At 53.9% G+C, this 20,138-nt stretch overlaps 1 protein-coding gene across 1 annotated transcript in view; it reads right to left on the reverse strand.

The window, feature by feature from the left end:
- The window catches only part of NCBP1 (nuclear cap binding protein subunit 1), a 39,119-nt gene that overhangs the window by 4,736 nt on the left and 14,245 nt on the right, over positions 1-20,138 (reverse strand). The window contains exons 3-18 of the mRNA XM_029055208.2: positions 19,832-19,932; positions 18,967-19,123; positions 16,872-16,979; positions 15,867-15,988; positions 15,439-15,508; positions 14,097-14,312; positions 12,661-12,758; positions 11,820-11,883; positions 10,859-10,969; positions 8,582-8,646; positions 6,640-6,702; positions 6,341-6,415; positions 5,413-5,516; positions 3,687-3,809; positions 2,963-3,065; positions 514-607 (exon numbers count right to left, since the gene is read on the reverse strand). Of these exons, the coding sequence (XP_028911041.1) occupies positions 514-607; positions 2,963-3,065; positions 3,687-3,809; positions 5,413-5,516; positions 6,341-6,415; positions 6,640-6,702; positions 8,582-8,646; positions 10,859-10,969; positions 11,820-11,883; positions 12,661-12,758; positions 14,097-14,312; positions 15,439-15,508; positions 15,867-15,988; positions 16,872-16,979; positions 18,967-19,123; positions 19,832-19,932 (1,674 nt within the window). The remainder of the gene's footprint in view (positions 1-513; positions 608-2,962; positions 3,066-3,686; positions 3,810-5,412; positions 5,517-6,340; positions 6,416-6,639; positions 6,703-8,581; positions 8,647-10,858; positions 10,970-11,819; positions 11,884-12,660; positions 12,759-14,096; positions 14,313-15,438; positions 15,509-15,866; positions 15,989-16,871; positions 16,980-18,966; positions 19,124-19,831; positions 19,933-20,138) is intronic.

Genomic DNA, 20,138 nt, shown 5'->3' on the forward strand with positions numbered 1-20,138 from the left:
TCCTGGCCACTTCACCCGGTCACGTCCAGGCGCGGAGGGGAAGGGCCCGTCGCCACGGTTCATCTCGAGGGGGGCGGCCCGGGTCTCCCGGCGGGGCCGCGGAGCTTCTCCAGCCGAGGCCCTCGGTCTCGGGCCGACGAGCCCGCGGCTACCGCGGCCGTTCGGAGGCCGCTTTGGACACAGCGGAAGCGGTCAGTGTGAGGGTTGGGAACGTAGCGCACGGCGGTCCGCCCGTAACTCCTGTTCCGCGCATGGCTGCCGGGATCCGAACATCCTTGAGGTCCCTCTGTCACACTGAAATATAGCAAGGCACTACAGGCTGAACAGGACAATCAAAAGACGCCGGCGCTGCTCCTCGGGAGCTTCACACTACAAGTTCCACAGCCCTGACCACTGGGGAAATCTACAGGCAGCGCCTACCGCGCAGGGCCCGAGCCCGTGCGGGTATTTAAATCAACGGTCCGGAAAGAGACGCCACATCTAGAGCCCTGAGACTTCTGAGAGCGATCTTACCTGTGGATGATTCCTCCAGACCTCAAACATAACTCTGAGAACATGCAATTTTCCCTCATCGCTTTCAGCAAGGGTTTTGAAGACTTCGTGAAACCTTGTAATAAATACAGATATCAGTTAGTGGCCGCGTAAGGGGTGGCAGAGCACCTCTTTCGCGCGACGGAAATTGGACGCGCAGGATGCACCCGGCGCCACGCCCTCGGGGTGCATCTTAGGGAAAAGGTGATGACGACCATCAGGCGAGTCTCTGACAGTAAAATCAACCTAAAACTAACAACGTTTAGTTGGCTAAACACATTGTGATGGTTGTATTTAGGGTGGCGCCGAGATTATACATATATAAATATATATATATATATATATAAATGTAAATTTTAGGGTTAAACACATTTTGATGGTGGTGCTGAGATTATATATGTATATATGTATATATATATATAAGTAAAAGTATGTAAATTTTAGGGTGTCTTTAGTAGTCGCGGCGGAGCCGCGACGGGAACCAACCCACGTCCCGACTCCCAGGCCCGGGCTCTTCCACACCGCTCCTATCGACGGCTCGTTCTGGGCATCACCGCTCGACGGACGCCCTAAAATTAACCCCATCCGGTTAACTGAGCAGACCGTTTTCGGGGGGATTTGACAGCGAGCATGCGAACCGAAGAGACTTCTGTAGGTAGCTTCTTCGGAAGGGGGACCGACGGGTTCAAACCACGACCGCGCATTCGCTGGATAATTAGAACATGATGCAGTTTTCACCCAATTCTCCCCTTCCGAGGCCTTCGCGCCCCGGTCGTCGCCACCTGCCCCGGCCCAGGAGCCGGCCCCTTCGGTCCCATCATTAACTCGTGCCTTTGGCTCTCCCCGTCCGCCCGACTGCTGAATCTCGCGGGTTTCCACCGGTTCACCCCCTTCTTCTCCACCCAGGCGCTTCCCCCTCTTGTCCGCTCACAGTTTCGCCTCCTCCGGCGGCCTCCGTGCAAGTCTCCCCGCCTCCCACCCCGGGCCCTCCGGGCCTCCCTCCGCCGTCCCGGCCGTTTTCCCTCAGCGTGCGCCTCTCCACTCCCCCCAGATATCCGGCCACTGCCCAGTTCTCTCTGCGCCAAGCCCGAACCCCCTCCCCGTTGGCTTCGCGGCTCTCCACCAGACTTCCTCGTGCCACACGCTGGCTCCGCTGCAGATCACACACCCCCTGCTCCGCCGGCCCGAAGCTCCTCCCCGCTCCCTCTGGTCCCCAGATCGGCCAACCCGCCGCTCTCCCCCTCCTCGGGACCCACCTCCTCCGGGAAGCCTTTCCTGATTTAGACCACCCTGTCCGCAGCCTCCAAAAGCTCGGCCTTGGCACTCGTGTGCATTTTAATTTCCCGGTCTTTTTATTCGGCTAATCCCTCCCGACACGTCCGGACTACTCTCTGCTACGTCCCGATCGATTCCGGGACTACTTCGCTGCTGACGCCTGGGTACCGGGGGGGGGGGGGGGGGGAGCCGAAATGTACGATGCCCAAAATGCCACCCCCATGGTTAAGTAAATAATTTTAGGTTAACTCCTCCAGCAAGCAGGAAAAATACGGAAGGCATCCTGCTTAAGCCTGCTTAAGGCAAATGAGGACTCTCCTCCCGAAGCCATCGGCCCAAAAAATCTGGCTTGTCTCGACAACTACTAGGCTTTTCAGATTTCGGGGCGCTGCGGTCGGTGCCACGGGAGGGGGCTGCAACTGGAAGGAAGATTATTACTTTCTCGGCGTGTACGAACTGCTATATATTAATAAAGTCGCTACACGCTTAACTTCAGTTGTCCTAGGTGCTTGAGGGCAACGTTCCCGAAGATCAAAGTCACCTGTTTGGCGACCGGGGATTTCGCTTGTTTGGGCCAGCTGCAGTCAACAGCAACCTAGTGAAAAAGGGGTTGGAGCAAGGGAGGAAACCTTACAGCGGTGATCGGCAAACACTTTCCACGAACGGGAAGCACCGCCGGGGACTAACCTCCGGCGTCTATCTAAACTGAGACCAGTATGGGTGTCTTCAGCAGGCCCGCAATCGTTTAACGCACCCCCTCGTGGCATCTTCAGTGGCGGCCCTGCCCTCCTCACCCTTTTACCAAGAGGTGACGGGCGAGCGGCGCTGATTTTCGAAGCGCCGCACGGCGGGGTTCTGCAACTTTGAGAATGCCGCCGGCACGGCAGACGCCGGGCCTCTCTGGCCCACGGGGAGATAACCCACACGATCCCGTTCTGGAACCTGTACGTGGGAACGGGGAAGCACCCTCACGGCTCCTGAAAATCAGCCACACCAGTTTACGCACCTAGCGGGCAAGCCCAGACCCCTTCACGACCTCAGACTGCACGTTAACCTGGAGGGGACAGAAGCAGGGGGCCCCTCGACGCCCGTAACCCCGACCCCGTGCAACGAGAAAGCGAAAGCTGGTCACGCCCAAGAGATTTCTTGAACTTACTTTGCAAGAGCACTGAAGGAATGGCTGAAGGACTTGGCTGCCAAGTGAAGCAGAGTCTGTACAAAGACCTCGATTTTCAAGGGGTTAAAGCTGAATCCTTCATCTGAAAAATGTCACACGGCAAAAGGGTAAGTACATCCCGCATTTCCAAGGCCCGGAGACCCACGAAAAGCCCTACGCTTCGGCCGGCGATGGCCCGGGTCACCTCGCCGACCACATCTAACCCTCGTACCGAACACCAACGTGAGGAAAGTGAGCGGAGAAGCGGTCCTCTTTCGGAAGAACCGGCTAGCGTCGAAATCCTCGGTCCCAAGTCGGCAACCTCACCCGTACCGATCCTTTCGGCCCCGGATTTCCAGATCCTCGATACCGGCCATTTCCCCAAGGGCACAGATCTCGCATCAGCGCCCGCCCCCCGAGCCGCCTGCTCTTTCCACGCAACCAACTCCTTCACCTAACTGAAGCGCTCAGGGTTTCGAGGAGGAAGCCGTGCGTCACGAGAGTCTCTACGTGGGGTAGCGCGCCGGATACCCGCGACGCTGTTTTATTCGGCCCTACTCTAGAGATGCCACGGGACAGACGAGGGGACAGATGGGAACCGCTAGGCCTAGTCGAAGCGTTAGCAGAATGCACGCTGCATCCTTGAAAACCGTGAAAAGGCGTCTGCTCACCTAAAGAGCCCAATCTCAAGCATTCTTCTCTTCTAATTAGGAGAATTCCTTACCATCATCATCATCCTGATTGGGATTCGGCACGTCTTTTAAAATGCTGAAGATTTCATCGTTAGTCGCCTTGCTTTTAAAGGCAACGGCTAAACAGAGGGCGACAGAATGACCAGGGAGAGAATCTAATCACGGGCCGGGGGGAGAAAAAAAAAAAACACAAAAGAAAACATGAGTTCGAGAGACGTTCACAGAAATCGGTTCCAAGCAACATCTGGAGGCCTGAGAGGGACGAGGAGACGGGGCTGGGGGCGGGCCAGAAGCAACGAAAATGAAGTCCTGACATATCGTGGCTCAGTGGAAAGAGCCCGGGCTCGGGAGTTGGAGGTCACGGGTTCGAATCCCGGCTCGGCCTGTGGGCAGGTCACTTCGCCGGGCCTCAGTTCCCTCCTCTGTCAAATGGGGATGAAGACTGTGAGCCTCATGTGGGACGACCGGATGACCCTGTATCTCCCCCAGCGCTTAGAACGGTGCCCCGCACATAGTAAGCGCTTAACGGATACCAACATCGTTACTGAGAGGGAGAGAGATATGTGAGATGGGGGGGGGGGGGAGAGGGTGAAAAGGAACAAGGAGAGTTATCTGAGCCCCGAGGCAGGCAGGCAAAGGGGGTAAGGGAGCCTTGATAGGGAGAAAGGATAAACGGTGGCAAGGACAGGCAAGAGGGTCACATGCAGGCAGTGACGGGGGGGGACAAAGGAGAAGTCACAGTGAGGAGACGGGCCCCCAGAAAATGACAAGACGACCAAAGAACGTGATAAAGGAAGACCAGGACGGCGACAGAACGGTGAGTGGAAGAAGCACTTCCATACTGCGGAAGTAGAGACGAGATACCGAGACGGGGAGGGAGGAGGAGAGACGCGGCGTGGCCTAGTGGGAAGACCAGGGGCCCGGGGACCAGGGAGACCCGGGTTCTATTCCCGGCTCCGCGACCTCGGGCTAGTCGCTTCGCTTCTCAGTGACCTCGTCTGCAAAACGGGGATCGGGACCGCGAGCCCCACGGGGAACGGGATCCACGGCGACTGCCTTTGCTGAGGACCCTAGTGCTCCGAAGGGCGTGTGGCACTCGGTAAGCTCTGTGACCATCACCACAATCATTAGGCGGGTCGAAGGAAAGAGGGAGAGCAGACGGGCCAACAGAAGAGGAACACAAGACGGGAGGAAGAGGAATGAATCAATCAATCATCGGTATATCCCGAGCGCTCACTGTGCGCGCGGAGAGGTGCATTAAGCACTTGGGAGAGTGCGGTACAACAGAGCTCGTAAACACGGTCCCCGCCCACGGTGGGCTTACGGGTCTAGAGGACCTAGAGGGAAGACGGGAAGGGAAAAGGGCAGGACTACTCGCCTCACGGGAGGCACCGAAAATGAGTAAAGGACAGGCACCGTTAAGAGCTGAATAGCATTTAATAAGTCACACGGTGTGTATATATACTGAGAGCTGAATAAATGTCCATCCTAATCAAAGAAAAGACCACGACGGACTCATTTACCCAGCCAATGGCCTCATCCGAGACTGAGGGGTTTACGTGGCCATTTCGAGGAAGACCCTCACGGTTCGGAAAAACCGGGTAAGGTATCAAAACGACGGGGGGGGGGGGGGGGGGGGGGATATGGACCGAGTGACAAAATGAAATCTAAAAAAGTGACCCTGGTGAGTAGATAGGAGGTTTTTGGGTTCCAAGTAATCAGTTGAAATCCGATCTTATTATTAAAGGGTGTACTCACTGCTACTCTCGTCTCCATATTTGTAAATGCAGGTTGGGTTTGCAGGACTCAGAGTAGAAAATGTAGACGGAACAATGTCTAATATGCGCTGATGGTAGGAGAGCCTACGACACCACAGAAAAAGTAGCATTAGGAGAATGGTTCCATTTCCGATTGTTTCCTCTGAATGCACCATCGAGACATCAACGTCATATATGTTACGAACGAAAAGCGACGCTGAGAATCTGATATTTAAAACGGGGAGCGACCGCGAGAGCCGTCTAACAATCCTCGAAAACCAGGGTACGCAAAGCGCGACCGCGTTCTGCCGCCGTTAAGAGTTTTATATCCCGCTGCTCCGTCCCAAGCTACAAACCAAACGGACCGACGGCAGTACGTTACGTGGAACCCCTCCGCTCCCTTCACCTCGTGCCCACTGGCAGTGGTTCTACTGAATTCTCAACAAGCCTGGTATTCCGGCAGTCCATCCGCCCGGATGAGTCTGCCGTGCGCTGGAATTACTCCGTGCCATCTACAGAGGAATTCTTTTTTCCCCGAGTCGGACAGCAAATTAGTGAAGGACAGTTTCCAAACACATTTTTAAATAGGAAACACGGAGTGGGCATCTTGTCCGGTACAGTGGTGAAGCACCATTTTACACCGAGCCCTTAGCGTACCGAATCTTAAAAAAAAAAAAAAAATCCACGACTAACTTCACGGGATAGCCTCTCTAACGGGTTCAATCCAGTGCAAAAACCAGGCATTTTCCTTTCCACCTAAGGCACTCCGTTTTAAAGGACGCTTCCTAAAAAGTGCCCGCCTTAAGTATTTAGTTTGGAAATTCCCATCACAGCACGGTAATGTCTGATCCACTTCCCGGAGATAAAGAATCCCACTTAACAGCTTCCAGACCTCAAAACGGCACGGAGAAACCCGCAGCGACACTCACCTCATACATTTTTCCAATACTTCTCTGACGAACTTTGGCTTCGGATTTTCGAGATCCTGAGCAAGACAATCTGACCTATAGAGAGCGTTCAGAACGTTTTAATAGTTGGCCCCTTTTTCTTCTCTCACCCGGCCCCGACACGCCGGTCAGTCGATTCGAACGGTCAGTAAACCGTAAAACCGTTCCGAGAGACGTGGCAAACGCTGTCAACAACGCACATTCGTTCTTTTAATACCTCTGAGGTCATCAGCACTTTTGGGCTAGAGGAGACTCACAAAGAGGGTTGCGGAAACACTCACCAGTCTTCCCAGCTCCAGCGGAACTGAAAGTTGCTCAGGTGGTGAGAAAACCAATTGATGAATCTGAAAACCAAGCGACGCAATTTACACAATTAGCCCAGAAGCCAAAACAACAGTCAACCCGATGTCCACGCATTAGGAAGCTTATTACGTAGGAATGTATTATAGACAGATATCGCTATAACCGCCTCCTCGTCTAACAGCAACATCAATCCCCCCCGCGCTTTCGCCGAATTGTCCCATTTCCTCCGTTTCTTGCTCCCCCCTGCAAAAACAACTGATCTAGACCCGTCCCCGCCCCTAGAACCCCAAACCATCGACTCCTCTCTCTCCTCAAATCCCTCCCGTTCCAAGACGGCTCCCTAAATTTACACTCTCAATCATCTGGGCTCAAAGATAGAGTCGGCGTTGAGGACGACCTCAGTTAACCAGTTGAAACCCTGCCTCGTAAAAGGAGGCCCTCCCTGGGTATTGCTGAAAACCATGGCTTCGATTCAGGTGAACTGAATAATTCACGTGCCTGTCCCCTTACCGCTGGAATTTTACCGGCACGAGGGGCCCCCTTATATAACGGTCAACCAACCCACGATCGATATTTGGGGAAATAATCCCCAATTCCACGCTGGGGAAGCAGCGTGGCGCAGTGGAAAAGAGCACGGGCTTTGGAGTCAGGGCTCATGAGTTCGAATCCCAGCTCTGCCACTTGTCAGCTGTGTGACTGTGGGCAAGTCACTTAACTTCTCTGTGCCTCAGTTCCCTCATCTGTAAATGGGGATTAAGACTGTGAGCCCCACGTGGGACAACCTGATTCCCCTGTGTCTACCCCAGCGCTTAGAACAGTGCTCGGCACATAGTAAGCGCTTAACAAATACCAACATTATTATTATTATTATTATTTGAGGGGATGCCTTCCTGAGCGTTTTTTTTTTTTTTTTTAAGGAGATGGAAGATTTGAGCAATGGAAAAGGGCAAGGACTACTCCGCAGAAACCTTCGTTTTAGCTACACAAACTTGGAAACAGAGGAAGAGCGGTAGGGAAGCAATCCACGGCCATTTTTCTAAACACACACACCGGCAAACAAGGATATTGATGACATCGGGGCAATTACGTCAACGTCGCCTGAAAATTCAGACCGAGTGGGTGAAGTGCTTGTAAGGTTTTATGCCTTTTCTGTACCTGCCCCATTGCTTAAGTCCAGGCTGGGTACATACTAAGCACTTAGATACAAGTGCTTACAGTCCTCAGTTACAAGAGAGAACAATAAACTAAGGAATCAACTGTACTCACTGAGCGCTTACTCTGTGGAGAGGACCTGCGCTAAGCACTTGGGAGAGTACAAAACAACAGAGGTGGTAGACACATTCCCTGCCACAAGCTCATTACAGTCTGGGGGAGGAAGCAAAAAAGTCTAAAATTTAGAAAGACACAATTAGGCCACACAATAGGTTACACCAAATCAATCTCTTTTATCTGATTCTGTCTTTAGAAGAGCGACGGTACTTTAGCGGGTGTAAGCGGGCATCGATTCAGACCGCATTTCATATTTACTACAAAGTACACACCACTTCACGTGGAAGCAGGACGAGAGAAAGATACCCCAGAGGAAAAGGGCGGAAGGAAACCGCTAAGACAAGAAAAACGCAAGGGAAGGAGGCAAAGAGGATGAAAGCCGCAGGAACAAAACACAAAAAAGGGGGGGGAAGTATCATCAGTAAGTGCAAAAAGGGACTGAAGGGAGAAACGGGGAGGGGATGAGAATGCATCCTTATTTTGACACCTCTCTTCCCATCGGTCTGATCCTTTTAATGAAAGAGAAAAAGCCGAACCGTCTCTACCGCCATTTTGTACTCAAAGCATCATCTAAGCCGCAGAGAAGTGGTGACTACTGCCGAAAAGGACAAGCAGAAAGACACACGCAAACATTTTTCACGCCACGATTACCGGTCTATGCACGTGGTGTTCATCGTATCCAAACGCATGTACAACATTTCAGTTGCTTGGGCCAGCTGCGAATTTATAGTTAAGGAAAATATTGACAGGTGCATCTCCTCCCTCACCTCTTCCGGATGATGGGAACAGAAGAGAGGAAAAAAGGGGGGGGGGGGGGGACGACCCAGTCTTGATGCGTCTATCCTGCGCGCCCTTCTCGAGGCACGTCTTCCAACTTGAGGTCTTCGTCGGGAGGGGCACCTGGGCCCCCGCACAGACGAGAAGCGCCGCGGCTTCATGGACGGAGGAAGGGCCGGGGAGTCAGAGGGACCCGGGTTCCGCCGCTCGCCTGCCGGGCGACCCCGGGCCAAGTCCCTTCCCTTCTCCCTGCCTCAGCTACCTCATCTGGGAACGGGGATGGAGCCAGGGGGCCCGACGTGGGACAGGGATCGGGTCCAACCCGATTACCTTCTATCTGCCCCGGCGCTGAGCCCATCGTAAGCGCTTAAACACAATTACGACCACGTGCAGAGGCGGAGGTCTGTCTGGTCGTTCAAGGACGGGAGCCGAGCCCACGGACGTGGGCGCGTAGACGTGTCTTTAGGGGGAGGGTCTATTTTACGCCGTGGTGCCGATGCTTATTTATGGGTGTGACGCGTGTCCGGGAGGGATGCCGTAGGTGCGACGTAGGGATCCGGGAGGGATGCCGTAGGTGCGTGGAAGGCACCGATCGACAGAATCGAGCGCTTGCCACGTGAAGAACGCTCTACCAAGCGCTTGGTAGACACAACTCCCGCCCTCAAGGATCTCAGAGTCTAGTCGGGGGGCGGAGGGGGAGACATTAAAAGGCACTACAGAGCGGGGGAAACAGCAGATAAAGGGCTGTGGGGCTGGTCTAGCCAAGTGCCCAAAGATTGACGTGGGGCTGGAGCCGCTGGGGACCCAATTACTTTTTCCCCGGAAAGTGGGGTCGCTACGAAAGAGGAACGGCGGTTTCCAGCTCTCGCGATTCACGGGAGATTCGCCGCAAGTGAGGAGAAGCTGAATGTATCGCCCGCGCTTGACGGCTCGGAAAGAGACTCCCACAAGCCACGGCCACCCGGGCCCCTCCGGGCAACAGTATTCGTTGAGCGCTTACGATGTGCAGAGCACTGTCCGGGAGGGCGGGGAGGCTCGCCAGCGCCGGGGGAGGCGGGGCGGAGCCCGGGGTCGAGGGCGGGACCCGAGGACGGGTCCAGCCGACCGCACCCCCCCATAAAAAATACGCAAACGTCGAGGGCCCGCTCTTCTCTCAGTTCTGCCGCAACGGATGCTCTGCCTACGCGTCGCAGAGGCGCCGCTGGAAGGAACATTCGCAGGCAAGCGCTCGGCCCCGGTCGAGGCACGCGGACTAAAATAAGATTTCGCGTTAAGTCGTCAGGACCGTGACTCCCCCGGTCTAGACCTGACCGTACAGTGAAAGGGACGTGACGGAAATGGGTTTTCTGGCTCCTTGAGGAAATGTGCATTTTTTCACGAGCAGAATTCTTGGGCAGAGACCGAAAAGCGACCGTGACATACCAGAATGAGTTGCGGAGTTGGGGGAATCTCTCTCCCTGGGGATCTTTAGAACAAAGAAGCCCGACTGATACGGCTAAGCTGTAATATAAGCTTTAGGGAAGCAGCGTGGCTCAGTGGAAAGAGCCCGGGTTTGGGAGTCAGAGGTCATGGGTTCGAATTCCGCCTCTGCCACTTGTCAGCTGTGTCACTGTGGGCAAGTCACTTAACTTCTCTGTGCCTCAGTTACCTCATCTGTAAAATGGGGATGAAGACTGTGAGCCTCACGTGGGACAACCTGATTATCCTGTTATCTACCCCAGCGCTTAGAACAGTGCTCTGTACATACTAAGCGCTTAACAAATACCAAATTATTATTACTATCTTGGCTTCAAAAGGACTAAACGTCTCCATTTCTTATCCTCTCTGCTCTGTACAATGATTAGACTGTAAACCCGTCAGAGGGCAGGGGCTGTCTCTATCTGTTGCCCATTTGTACATTCCAAGCGCTTAGTACAGTGCTCTGCACATAGTAAGCGCTCAATACATACTATTGAATGAATGAATGAATGGTGACCTGGATGAAGACCACCCAACCCTCCCATTGGTAGATCCACCACGAGACAGTCGATTCTTTCTTTGAAGAGACACGGCGGTGTCGGGAACCAAGACATTTCGGAGGAGACTCCACGAAAAGCCGGCAAGGGCTGAATTCCCAGAGACCAAACACACTGAAATCGAGGAAGAGGATACAACTTGGGGTAGAGAGCCGGGCTGAAGTTTACACAGTTCAATGAGAAGAGTTGTATACATAACATCGATGTGAGGAGGAACCGGAAGCTGAAACAGCTCAGCGAATATCACCTGAAAAATAAAGAGTTTTCCGTGAGAGCTCACTTCATACTTCTAAAATCTAACCCTGCGCCGTCTACAAGGATCTTCCGGCGTGACGCGCCGTCCCTCTTTCGGACGTTTCGGTTGGAAACGTCACTGTTTTCCTCCCCGGCGGCGGGGCTCCGCGGCAAGAGCCCGGGCTGGGGAGTCCGGGGTTCGAGTCCCGGCTCCGCCGCTTGGCAGCGGCGCGACTCCGGGCAGGTGACTTCGCCTCTCGGGGCCTCACTTACCTCATCTGGAAAATGGGGATCGAGACCGTGAGCCCCACGGGGGACAACCTGATGACCTCGTATCCCCCAGCGCGTAGAACAGTGCTCGGCACATAGTGAGCGCTTAACAAACGCCATCGTCGTCGTACACGAGAGCGGTCACCCCGAATACACTGAGATGATTCCTCGACCCTCCATCCCACTTCTCCGTGCTCAGACCCAGATCGACCCATCAGCCGACCGATCGCACTTCCCGAGCGTTCCCGGCGGTGAAGTGCCTAGGAGAGTACGGTCTAACCGAGTCGGCAGACGCGCTCCCGGCCCACGGCAACGGAACCGCAACCGACAAGAGGCGAATCCGTTCCTCTCCTTTTTCCTGGCTAGCGAGAGGACCAGAAGGCCAGCAACGGGATGGAGAGAGAGAGAGAAACCAAGGGCGTGGACGATACAGAGGAGTTGGGTGGGGGGAGCCACTCGGGAGGATTTACTGAGTGGTTACTCTGAACAGTGCGGCGCTCTGGATGTCGGAGAGCTGACGGCCAGCAGCTCCCGCTCCTTAAATGATCGGGGAGGGAAGCCTTTGCGAGATCATCTCCTCAGAAAACGCATACCTCAACTATGTGGTAGTTCAAGGGAATCTTGTTCTTTCCAGGATAGCTGACTAGCTGCGCAGCACTAGGGTTAAAAGAAATAAAAATACAAAATAAATCGAGGATTTAAATACCCAATCTGACGACGACAGAGCGAGCAGTAACTGACTTCAGGAAGCAAGGAAAAAACGGGATCAACGAAACCTTAAATCAGAGGTCTCCCCGTGAATATCTAGAATAAAGGAAAATTTTTGGAAAAATGATCTATTTCAATCGCTTTCCCTAAACCGCCCTCTTCATCCCAGGTCCCTGTGGGAAAATCTTTGAGAGAACATTCAGATCTCTGGGAGACGAGAAAAGAAATCCGCCACACAGGAAAGATTAAAGCGTATCCCAAACCCTGCTGTATTCTGGACCCATTTAAAATTATCTCACTCCATTTTACTAGAATCCACGTTCGGTACAGCAAAACGTATTCACCGAGGACGGGGAGAACGAATACACGAAAACCGGGGCAAACACCTAAAGGGTCGCTTGGACGACGAGAAGGACATTAAAGAATATTACGCCGATTCACCAGCCTTTCAAAACACTCTTCGTTAAAAGAGAAGGTAGGAGGCAAATATCCGAGAAGGAAATCCCGCATCTGACGTACGCACCCGGCATTCTATGGATCCTTAAGCGGTTAACTTGCCGATACGGGATTCGAGAAATGTAACAATATAAGGAACTTGCCCCAGAGACATTAATTAGCAGGGCACGGGAGTAAAAATCACCTCTCCTAACAACATTACCAATTCCTCTAACTGATGCTAGTTCCATTTCCATCGCTCTGGCGAGAGCCCTAAAACGCTTTGCTTACCAAGTCTTCCTTTCCTTCCAGTGGGATTTGATGATACAGTGAAGATTTTCTTCGATTACAAATCTCTCAACGGAATGACTCCCCGGCATGACGGGTCCCTGAAAGAGAAATAGTTATTATAATGGATAATCCTATTATATATATATATATATTTTTTTTTTAATCTACACCCTCACCGCTTCCCGGATCGGTCATTTCTCAATGTCATTACCCCCTGGGCATATTCTGTATTCTAGGCAAAGAATTTCCAGTAGCCTAGCGTCACCGTCAGTCGGAAAAGATAAATTAGAGGAACACGAAGCTCAGCAAAGAGTCCCGAAGGAATCGAGAAGCCACGGACGGCGAACCCGCTCATCTTATCGATGGAAATGAGGCGCATCTGGCTAGAAATCACTCGGAGGTAGCTGGAGCCAGCAAAAATACGTTCGGGGCCCGAATGCGCATTTTATTTAATTTACAATCTTTACAGTATAGGCTGGGCAGCCCGGGCGAAGGAGGCCGGGAAATAATTTCTGCAAATTTCCAGCTTTTCTCCCCCGGTGCTCTGCACGATTCGATTCGGGTTTTACCGCCCAATCGTATTCCATCAGACTTGTGAAAGGAGACGGGGAGAAAGCAGAGCCATCAGCTCTGAGCGGTGCTTCTGAGTTGAATCAGCAACGCCGCCGGCCCGGATCGGTTTGGTTAGTTCTCGGGGTGGGCTGGAATAGCTCTGCTCCGTTACATTCAGGGCCCTTCACGGGGCCGGCTTTCCGATTTGAACCTTTTTACGTCCAACTAGGAAGCTCGGACGACTACTGGAAGGCAGGTCTTCCCGGTACGCTTCTATTGTCTCTCTACTGAACGACGGCACCGTTCTACCTCCCCTCGAATCGAGAGGCCCCGGCTGCCTCCCGAACTCAAAATCCTACTCCTTCGGCCGTCCTGTCCACATCAGCCGTGGGCTAGACCCAAGACAAGATCACGGTGATGTCCCGGGACAGGTCCATCTGGTAACACGGAACACGGCCTTGCCGGGTGAGAGAGGCGAGGAAAACGGTCGACCGTGGGACGTGCAGAGAGTCGCCGTTTAAGCAAGCCAAAGAGGGGTGATGAAACACGGGGGGAGGCGCGGGGGGGCCGGTGACCCTCTTCAAAGCTACGGAAACTCAACTTCGCACACCCGACGGCAGCTAGACACCCGGGCTGGGGCGGTTCTTTTTGAGCGAGAGCACCAAGAGGACCGAGGGACGAAACGCCAAAAGGGGAAGAAGACCGCCTCGGCAAACGTACGGCCCAAGAGGCCGTGCGCGCGCACCCTGGGAGGGGATCACGACATTTCTCTTGCGGTCCCCCGCTCACCGAAAGGTAGGCCTTCACCCTCTCGGTGACATCGCCCGGTCCAGGCGTGGGGGCCGTGACCGATGCCTAGCGGGCACGGCCCGTCGGACACCTACCTCGGGATCATCCGTGTAGTCAAACATTCTAAAAATGACCCTTGGCATTGGGTACGTGGAGTCCTCGGTGTGAGGAGGCGGGGTGAAGGGAGGCAAGTTATGCTGCAAGGCCTCGCACAGGATGCTGTCGAAGGCCAGATACGGTCTGAGGATGTGCCGTTCCTGCCAGCGATCCTTTTTCAACTTCTGAATCTGGGCCCACAGGCAATCTAAATACTGGAGAGAGAGGGGGGGGGGGGGGGGGGGGGGGGAGGGAGGGAGGGAGGGGGTGAGAGAGAGCTCTTCAGGGTCCCCCGCTCCAAAAACACACTAGCGGAAAAGGTTAAAATCAGAGCGTACTAAGACGCAAAAAGCACAGGAAGCAAAACGACCCAGGAAGTTTGCCGAAAGCGTAGGCTGTCCTGTAAGTCAGCAGATCTGGCCGCACGATGAATCAGTTCCAACTTCTACCCCCCTCCTGGAAGAGGGGGTCATCTAAGTGGAGGTTTAGGACGGTAAACTGTGGCATTCGGTAAGCGCTCGCTACGTGCAGAGCACCGTTCTAAGCGCTGGGGGATACAAGGTGACCTGGTCGTCCCACGTGAGGCTCACGGTCTTCATCCCCGTTTGCCAGATGAGGGAACCGAGGCCCAGAGAAGTGAAGGGACTTGCCCAAGGTCACACAGTTGATTAGCGGCGGAGCCGGGATTCGAACCCGTGACCCCCGACTCCCAAGCCCGCGCTCTTTCCATGTTCTTAGACGAGACGGCAACGGCGCGACTGTAACTTCAAAGGACATTGTCCGTTTTCTTTACGTTCTTGGCTGCTCTATGAAGAGCACTTCAGAATGTCAGCCAGTCGAAAACATTTATCGAGCGGCTATTGCGTACTGAGCACTGTACCCTCGGGACAGTACAGAGGCAGAGAGCGTATAATCCTTGCCCGTAAAGGGCTTCAAAAGTCACGGACCGTACAGGCGGCCAGGCGCTACGGAATAAAAACCGACGTTTCACGGTATTTAAGCCGTCCCCTTCCTGCAACTGGCTCAGCTCTCAGGACGAAACGAATATTTCGCTCCCCGTTTCTCACTCGTTACGTCAGTCCCTCGATACCCGGGTCGTAAATATTGCGAGACGCTTTATCTCTAAAACAGAAATCGGACTTCACCGCCGACACAGGAGGGCCCGGAGCGAGCCTTTCAGGACAGGGGTCTCGCTGCGAGTTCTCTTCTCGCTGACCCCCGGGGCTTGACCCAAGCGGAGGGAAACGCAAATCGTGATTTTACCGTCACAGGACCGTTGGGTGGCGGTCCCGAATCCGTCTCCCCCGCCCACGGTCGCCTATAAAAGCGGGCAACACTTACCTCTTCTTGTGGATGCGGTTTATCGGCAGTCCATACTTGCAACATAGGGACGTGAGTCTTTTGTCGCCGCCTAAAGGGGGGAAGGGGGAGAATTTTAATCCACCGATCCGCGGCATTTTATTGATTCTAGCTACAGAGAGCCGAACTCCTAACAGGGCACTTTAACCGATCGCCAGATCTTAACGGAAAGCAGGGTGACTTTGTAAACGTTTGCTACTAGACAGAGGAGCAACGAAATCCGTAAGAGATATTGGGAGGTCCCCGCTAGTCGCCAAGAAACTGAATACACGGGCGAAGGATTGAGAAGGGAGTCGATCTTGAAAAAAAGCTGCCGGAGAAAATTGTAATTCGGGTGAGCGATGGAAGACCGACAAGTCACTTCCGCCCTCCGAAGCCAAGACGGCGACCGCTAGGCGTTACATCCTTACTTCAGGTAGCCTTCGATACTGGAGAATATGCGGTCCATCTCGGCGTCTTTCTTCTCGTACAGTTCCTTCCCGACCCAGGGCAGAGACGACAGAAAAGCGAAGACGTACCAGTCGCGTCGCACCTATGATGAGCGAGTACAAAGAGAGCCGAAATCGCTCGTGCCGGTTTCTAAACCTACGCGCCCCACCTTAAAGCCAACTCATCCGAATTAAATCGGGGGCAGATTTTTAGCCCCCGGGCAACCTGAGTTATTGCCCAGAGCCCACGGGCTTTAGAATAATAACAACGTTGGTACTTGTGAAGCGCTTACTACGTGCAGAGCACCGTTCTAAGCGCTGGGGGAGATTCGGGGTAATCGGGTTGTCCCATGTGAGGCTCCCGCCTTTCAACCCCATTTTACAGATGAGGGAACCGAGGCCCAGAGAAGCGACTGGCCCACAGTCCCACAGCTGCCAAGCGGCAGAGCCGGGATTCGAACCCATGACCTCCGCCTGCCCGGCCCGGGCTCTTCTCTAACGGCGGCCGACCCACCGCGCGGTCTCAGCCCCTGCCATCTCAGCACCCTTCCCCGTGCCTCCGTCATCTCACCTGCAAAATGGGGATGGAGACTGGGAGCCCCATGTTGGACGGGGACCGTAGCCAACCCCATCTGCCTGTATCCGCCCCGGCGCTTAGTACAGTGTCCGCCACATAGTAAGCGCTTAAATAGTAACGATACCCACATCTATCCTATGAACCTTTGCACAATTGTGGGTTTATTCACAACAACTTCCTTCCGTCGTATTCCAATGTATTCTCAGACTCTAACCCGACGATAAATCCCTTCGATTGCGAACTCCTCTAGAACCCACAGCTGTCAAACGCTGGCCCGGAAATTAACGCGCTCTACCCCAGTAACTGCGATACCTGAAACCGTTCGGATGAGCGGAGGGGCTGCCTCAGGGGACGAACTTTAGAAGTGCAAAATTTCCCCAAGGACGACCGGGAGCAAAGGTCACGTTTACCTGAGGCACATCTTCCTCCTGAGTCACGTTCACGAAGTTCTCGAACATGGCGACCATCGACGGGGCAGCTATCACGTGACAGTTCACGAGGTCCGAGAGGAAGCGAACCTGGTGGGCAAAAGTCAAGGGCGAGACCAGACCGGGATGCGATTCAGCGGTTGCCAAATCCTTCCCGTGGAAAAATTCAGCGGAACAACTCGCGTCCGAAAAGCGACCGCTAAGGCCTCGCGGGGCACCGTACAACCTAGGAATTACGCCGACCGAGGAAGCAATCGTCAAGCGATTTTACTAGAACCAGGCCAGGAGACCGGACGGTGGACGCCCATCGCGGTAAAGGAGCCCGTTCTTCAGAAGGCTGCACGTGAACTCTCATACGAGGATCACATCGGACGGCACACACTCCATTCCCGCATCACGTAACTTAAGAGCGACAGCCGGAAATACAAGGACGCCCCTATCGGGGAGGGCACTGGGAGTTTCCCCGGGTCTTGAAGAAGCGATCACGTCCGCATTTTATGGGCAGGAGGGTCTGGAAGCGCAGAATGTTTGAGAGTATTTCCTCCCCCTGCCTTCCAAACTAATATTTAGGCCCCAGGTCGCACCGCAAGCCAAAGGCAGAACCGCGATTAGGATTTAAAGCCTTCGGGCGCCCAGGCCCGTCCTCTCCCTTTCCTTCAGTCGTATTTACCGAGCGCTTTATTGAGCTCTCCGCTAGGCCATGCTGCTTCTCCACATCTATTCGCCTCTACCCACAGCCAGCCACTCGATATTTACTGAGGGCTTACCACACGCAGAGCTGTTGCGGACAGAGGGCAGGCCCGCAAGTCACTCGTCCGCCGGGGACCTCTGTGCCTCGGTTACCTCGTCCTGACGGACGGGGATCACGGCCGCCAGCCCCACGTGGAACAGGGACTCTGTCCAACCTGACTGGCTTCTACCTACCCCGGTACGGTGCCAGGCACACGGTAAGCGCTCCGACAAATGCCATCAAAAGGCAAGGCCACGGAAACAGACCGCACGGAGGAGAGGGCGAAGGGGGGTGGAAATAAAGGCTCGGTGGGGGAAGCCTTCTTCCCTAGATCAATGAAGGGCGGAGAAGCATCGTCGCTGGCCGGATGAGGCGGCCAGTTACGGCAGGTGAGGGGGAGTTTGAGGCGTTGAGGGATATATTTCAGACTGTAAACTCCCACGTGCTAAAAATCCCACCTTTCACCCATCCAGAAACGCAAAACGCCTCTGTGGCTGCAGAATGAATATAGCAAAAGAGCTTTAAAGCAGCAGCAAACGACGGGAACGATAACGGCGCCGGTGAAGCGCTCGCTCCGTGCCAGGCGCCGCACCGGGCGCTGGGGCGGAGACCGGCAAATGGGGCTGGCCACGGTCCCTGCCTCGCGCGGGTACCCATTTGCCAGACGCGGTGACCGAGGCACACAGAGGCGAAGCGACTTGCCCAAGGTCGCAGAGCAGGCGTGTGGCGGGCCCTGCGTTAGAACCCCTGACCTTGGGACTCCCGGGCACGTGTTCTAATCCACCACGCCGCTTCGACGAGAGGAATTAGAAATCGAGGGAAAAAAAATCCCACACGAGTCCGCTGAACTCTGCTGAAGCCTCACATCACCCCCTAAGACAAGTGAAACGTGGCCAGACGTAGCTGCCCCGAATAAAGTGGATTTTCCGGGGACCTTGGAAAAGACACAGGTTTGCCGTGCCGTGGAAGAGTTCCCGGGGAAACTTCATTTCCCCAGTGACGGCTCCACCTCCCGATACCTGGGGAGGTTTCGCACGCTCTGTGCCTAGCCCACATGCAGAAACTTGGGGAGACGATCCAGAGGCGTTAAGAGGCAGGGACGTAAAAAGTTACTTCCTCCTTCCAGCGTGAGGTATCACGAGGCCTGTCGAGACTATTCGCTCTCCTAAAGGAGCAAATGAGCTACTTCTTAGGGCAGCCGTCAGCAGCGCACACTCGAAAATAAGGGGTAATAGCTAACTCAGGTAGCCCCCCTTACTTCTTGACCCTTCTTCCTCGCCACCCTTTCCCTCGCCTCACGCTCTCCCTCCCCCGAATCCCACAGAAGGGGGGGAAAAACCCACTTACCAAATACACGGCTTCATTGTAGTTATTCGATTTCAAAGATTCCTTGAGCTGTCGAATCATGGCTTCCACAAACTCCCCTCCAAAGTTGTAGTTCCTGGCATTCAGCAGTCCAACTAACGTAGTATAAACCGTCAGCTTCTCGGGTAACAGACGTGCACTGGTAAAAGAAAACGACAACGACCCAAGAGCACTGCAGCAGACCACTAAAAACGTCAGGCCTCTAGGATAAAAAAACCGCGTACCTTTCGACCGATCATAGGGCGTGCAAAACAAACCCTGACTTTCAAAGGCAAAAACGGTTTCTAGTAAGTTAATTTCTTAGCTTACCAACATCTTTCCCTGGGCAGTATTTTCACTTAAATTCATCTCCGTTCGTGCACAGTCACTAATCCCGGTGACTGAGCTTCCGGTGCGCTCAGACTCCCTATTCTGTTAACGTCTTGCCTGGTTTTAGTCGAAAGGACTCCGGAAGGAGCTTTCTAAAAGCTTTACCCCTCTCTCCCCGCTGCAGAGCAACACCTTGATAGTGAATTCTTGCCTTCAAAGCCTCTTGAGCTCTGCAGGACCAGAGCACTATTTATTTACAGAGACCTCTTTCTAAGCTTGCTGTTTCCTTCTACCACAGCATCAAAACGAAGTATTTTAGAAGACATCACTACTAAACTTCTCTACATCACTCAACTTCTACTGTATTTCTTGCGAGCATTAAGAGGTAAAGAATCGACGGCGGTAAAGGGGAGGGCGTCGCTTTCACTAACACCTCAAAGAAGAGAAAGTTGAGGACATCTTCATCGGACTGTCAAAACAGTGTTTTAAAGTATTTTTACAGACAGGCAATAGTCCCATAGATCTTTGGCGTACATACACGGTGCAGAGGATTCTTAGGATCTTGCTCTTGTAGTTAGGCAGATCCGCCTCCAAGACGCCCGCTAGGCCTTCCAGGTTGCTCTCCAGTGAAGAGGTGCTCTGAGAAAAGACAAAACGCGAAACCTTGACGTGGGAGGACTCGTCACGTCGCTCTTCACCGACGGCCTGAATAGATGGAAGATTCGCCTAGAGTCCTAGCTGCACGGCAGTAGCGGTGACATTTTACCGGCCGGGGGAAAGGCATTTCAAACCTAGACAGCACGGACTTTTCAACGGACGGAAAGAAAGGCAGCAGGGGCGCAAAA

The sequence above is a fragment of the Ornithorhynchus anatinus genome, chromosome X5 (genome assembly GCF_004115215.2).
Source record: "Ornithorhynchus anatinus isolate Pmale09 chromosome X5, mOrnAna1.pri.v4, whole genome shotgun sequence".
NCBI classification, from domain to species: Eukaryota; Metazoa; Chordata; class Mammalia; order Monotremata; family Ornithorhynchidae; genus Ornithorhynchus; species Ornithorhynchus anatinus.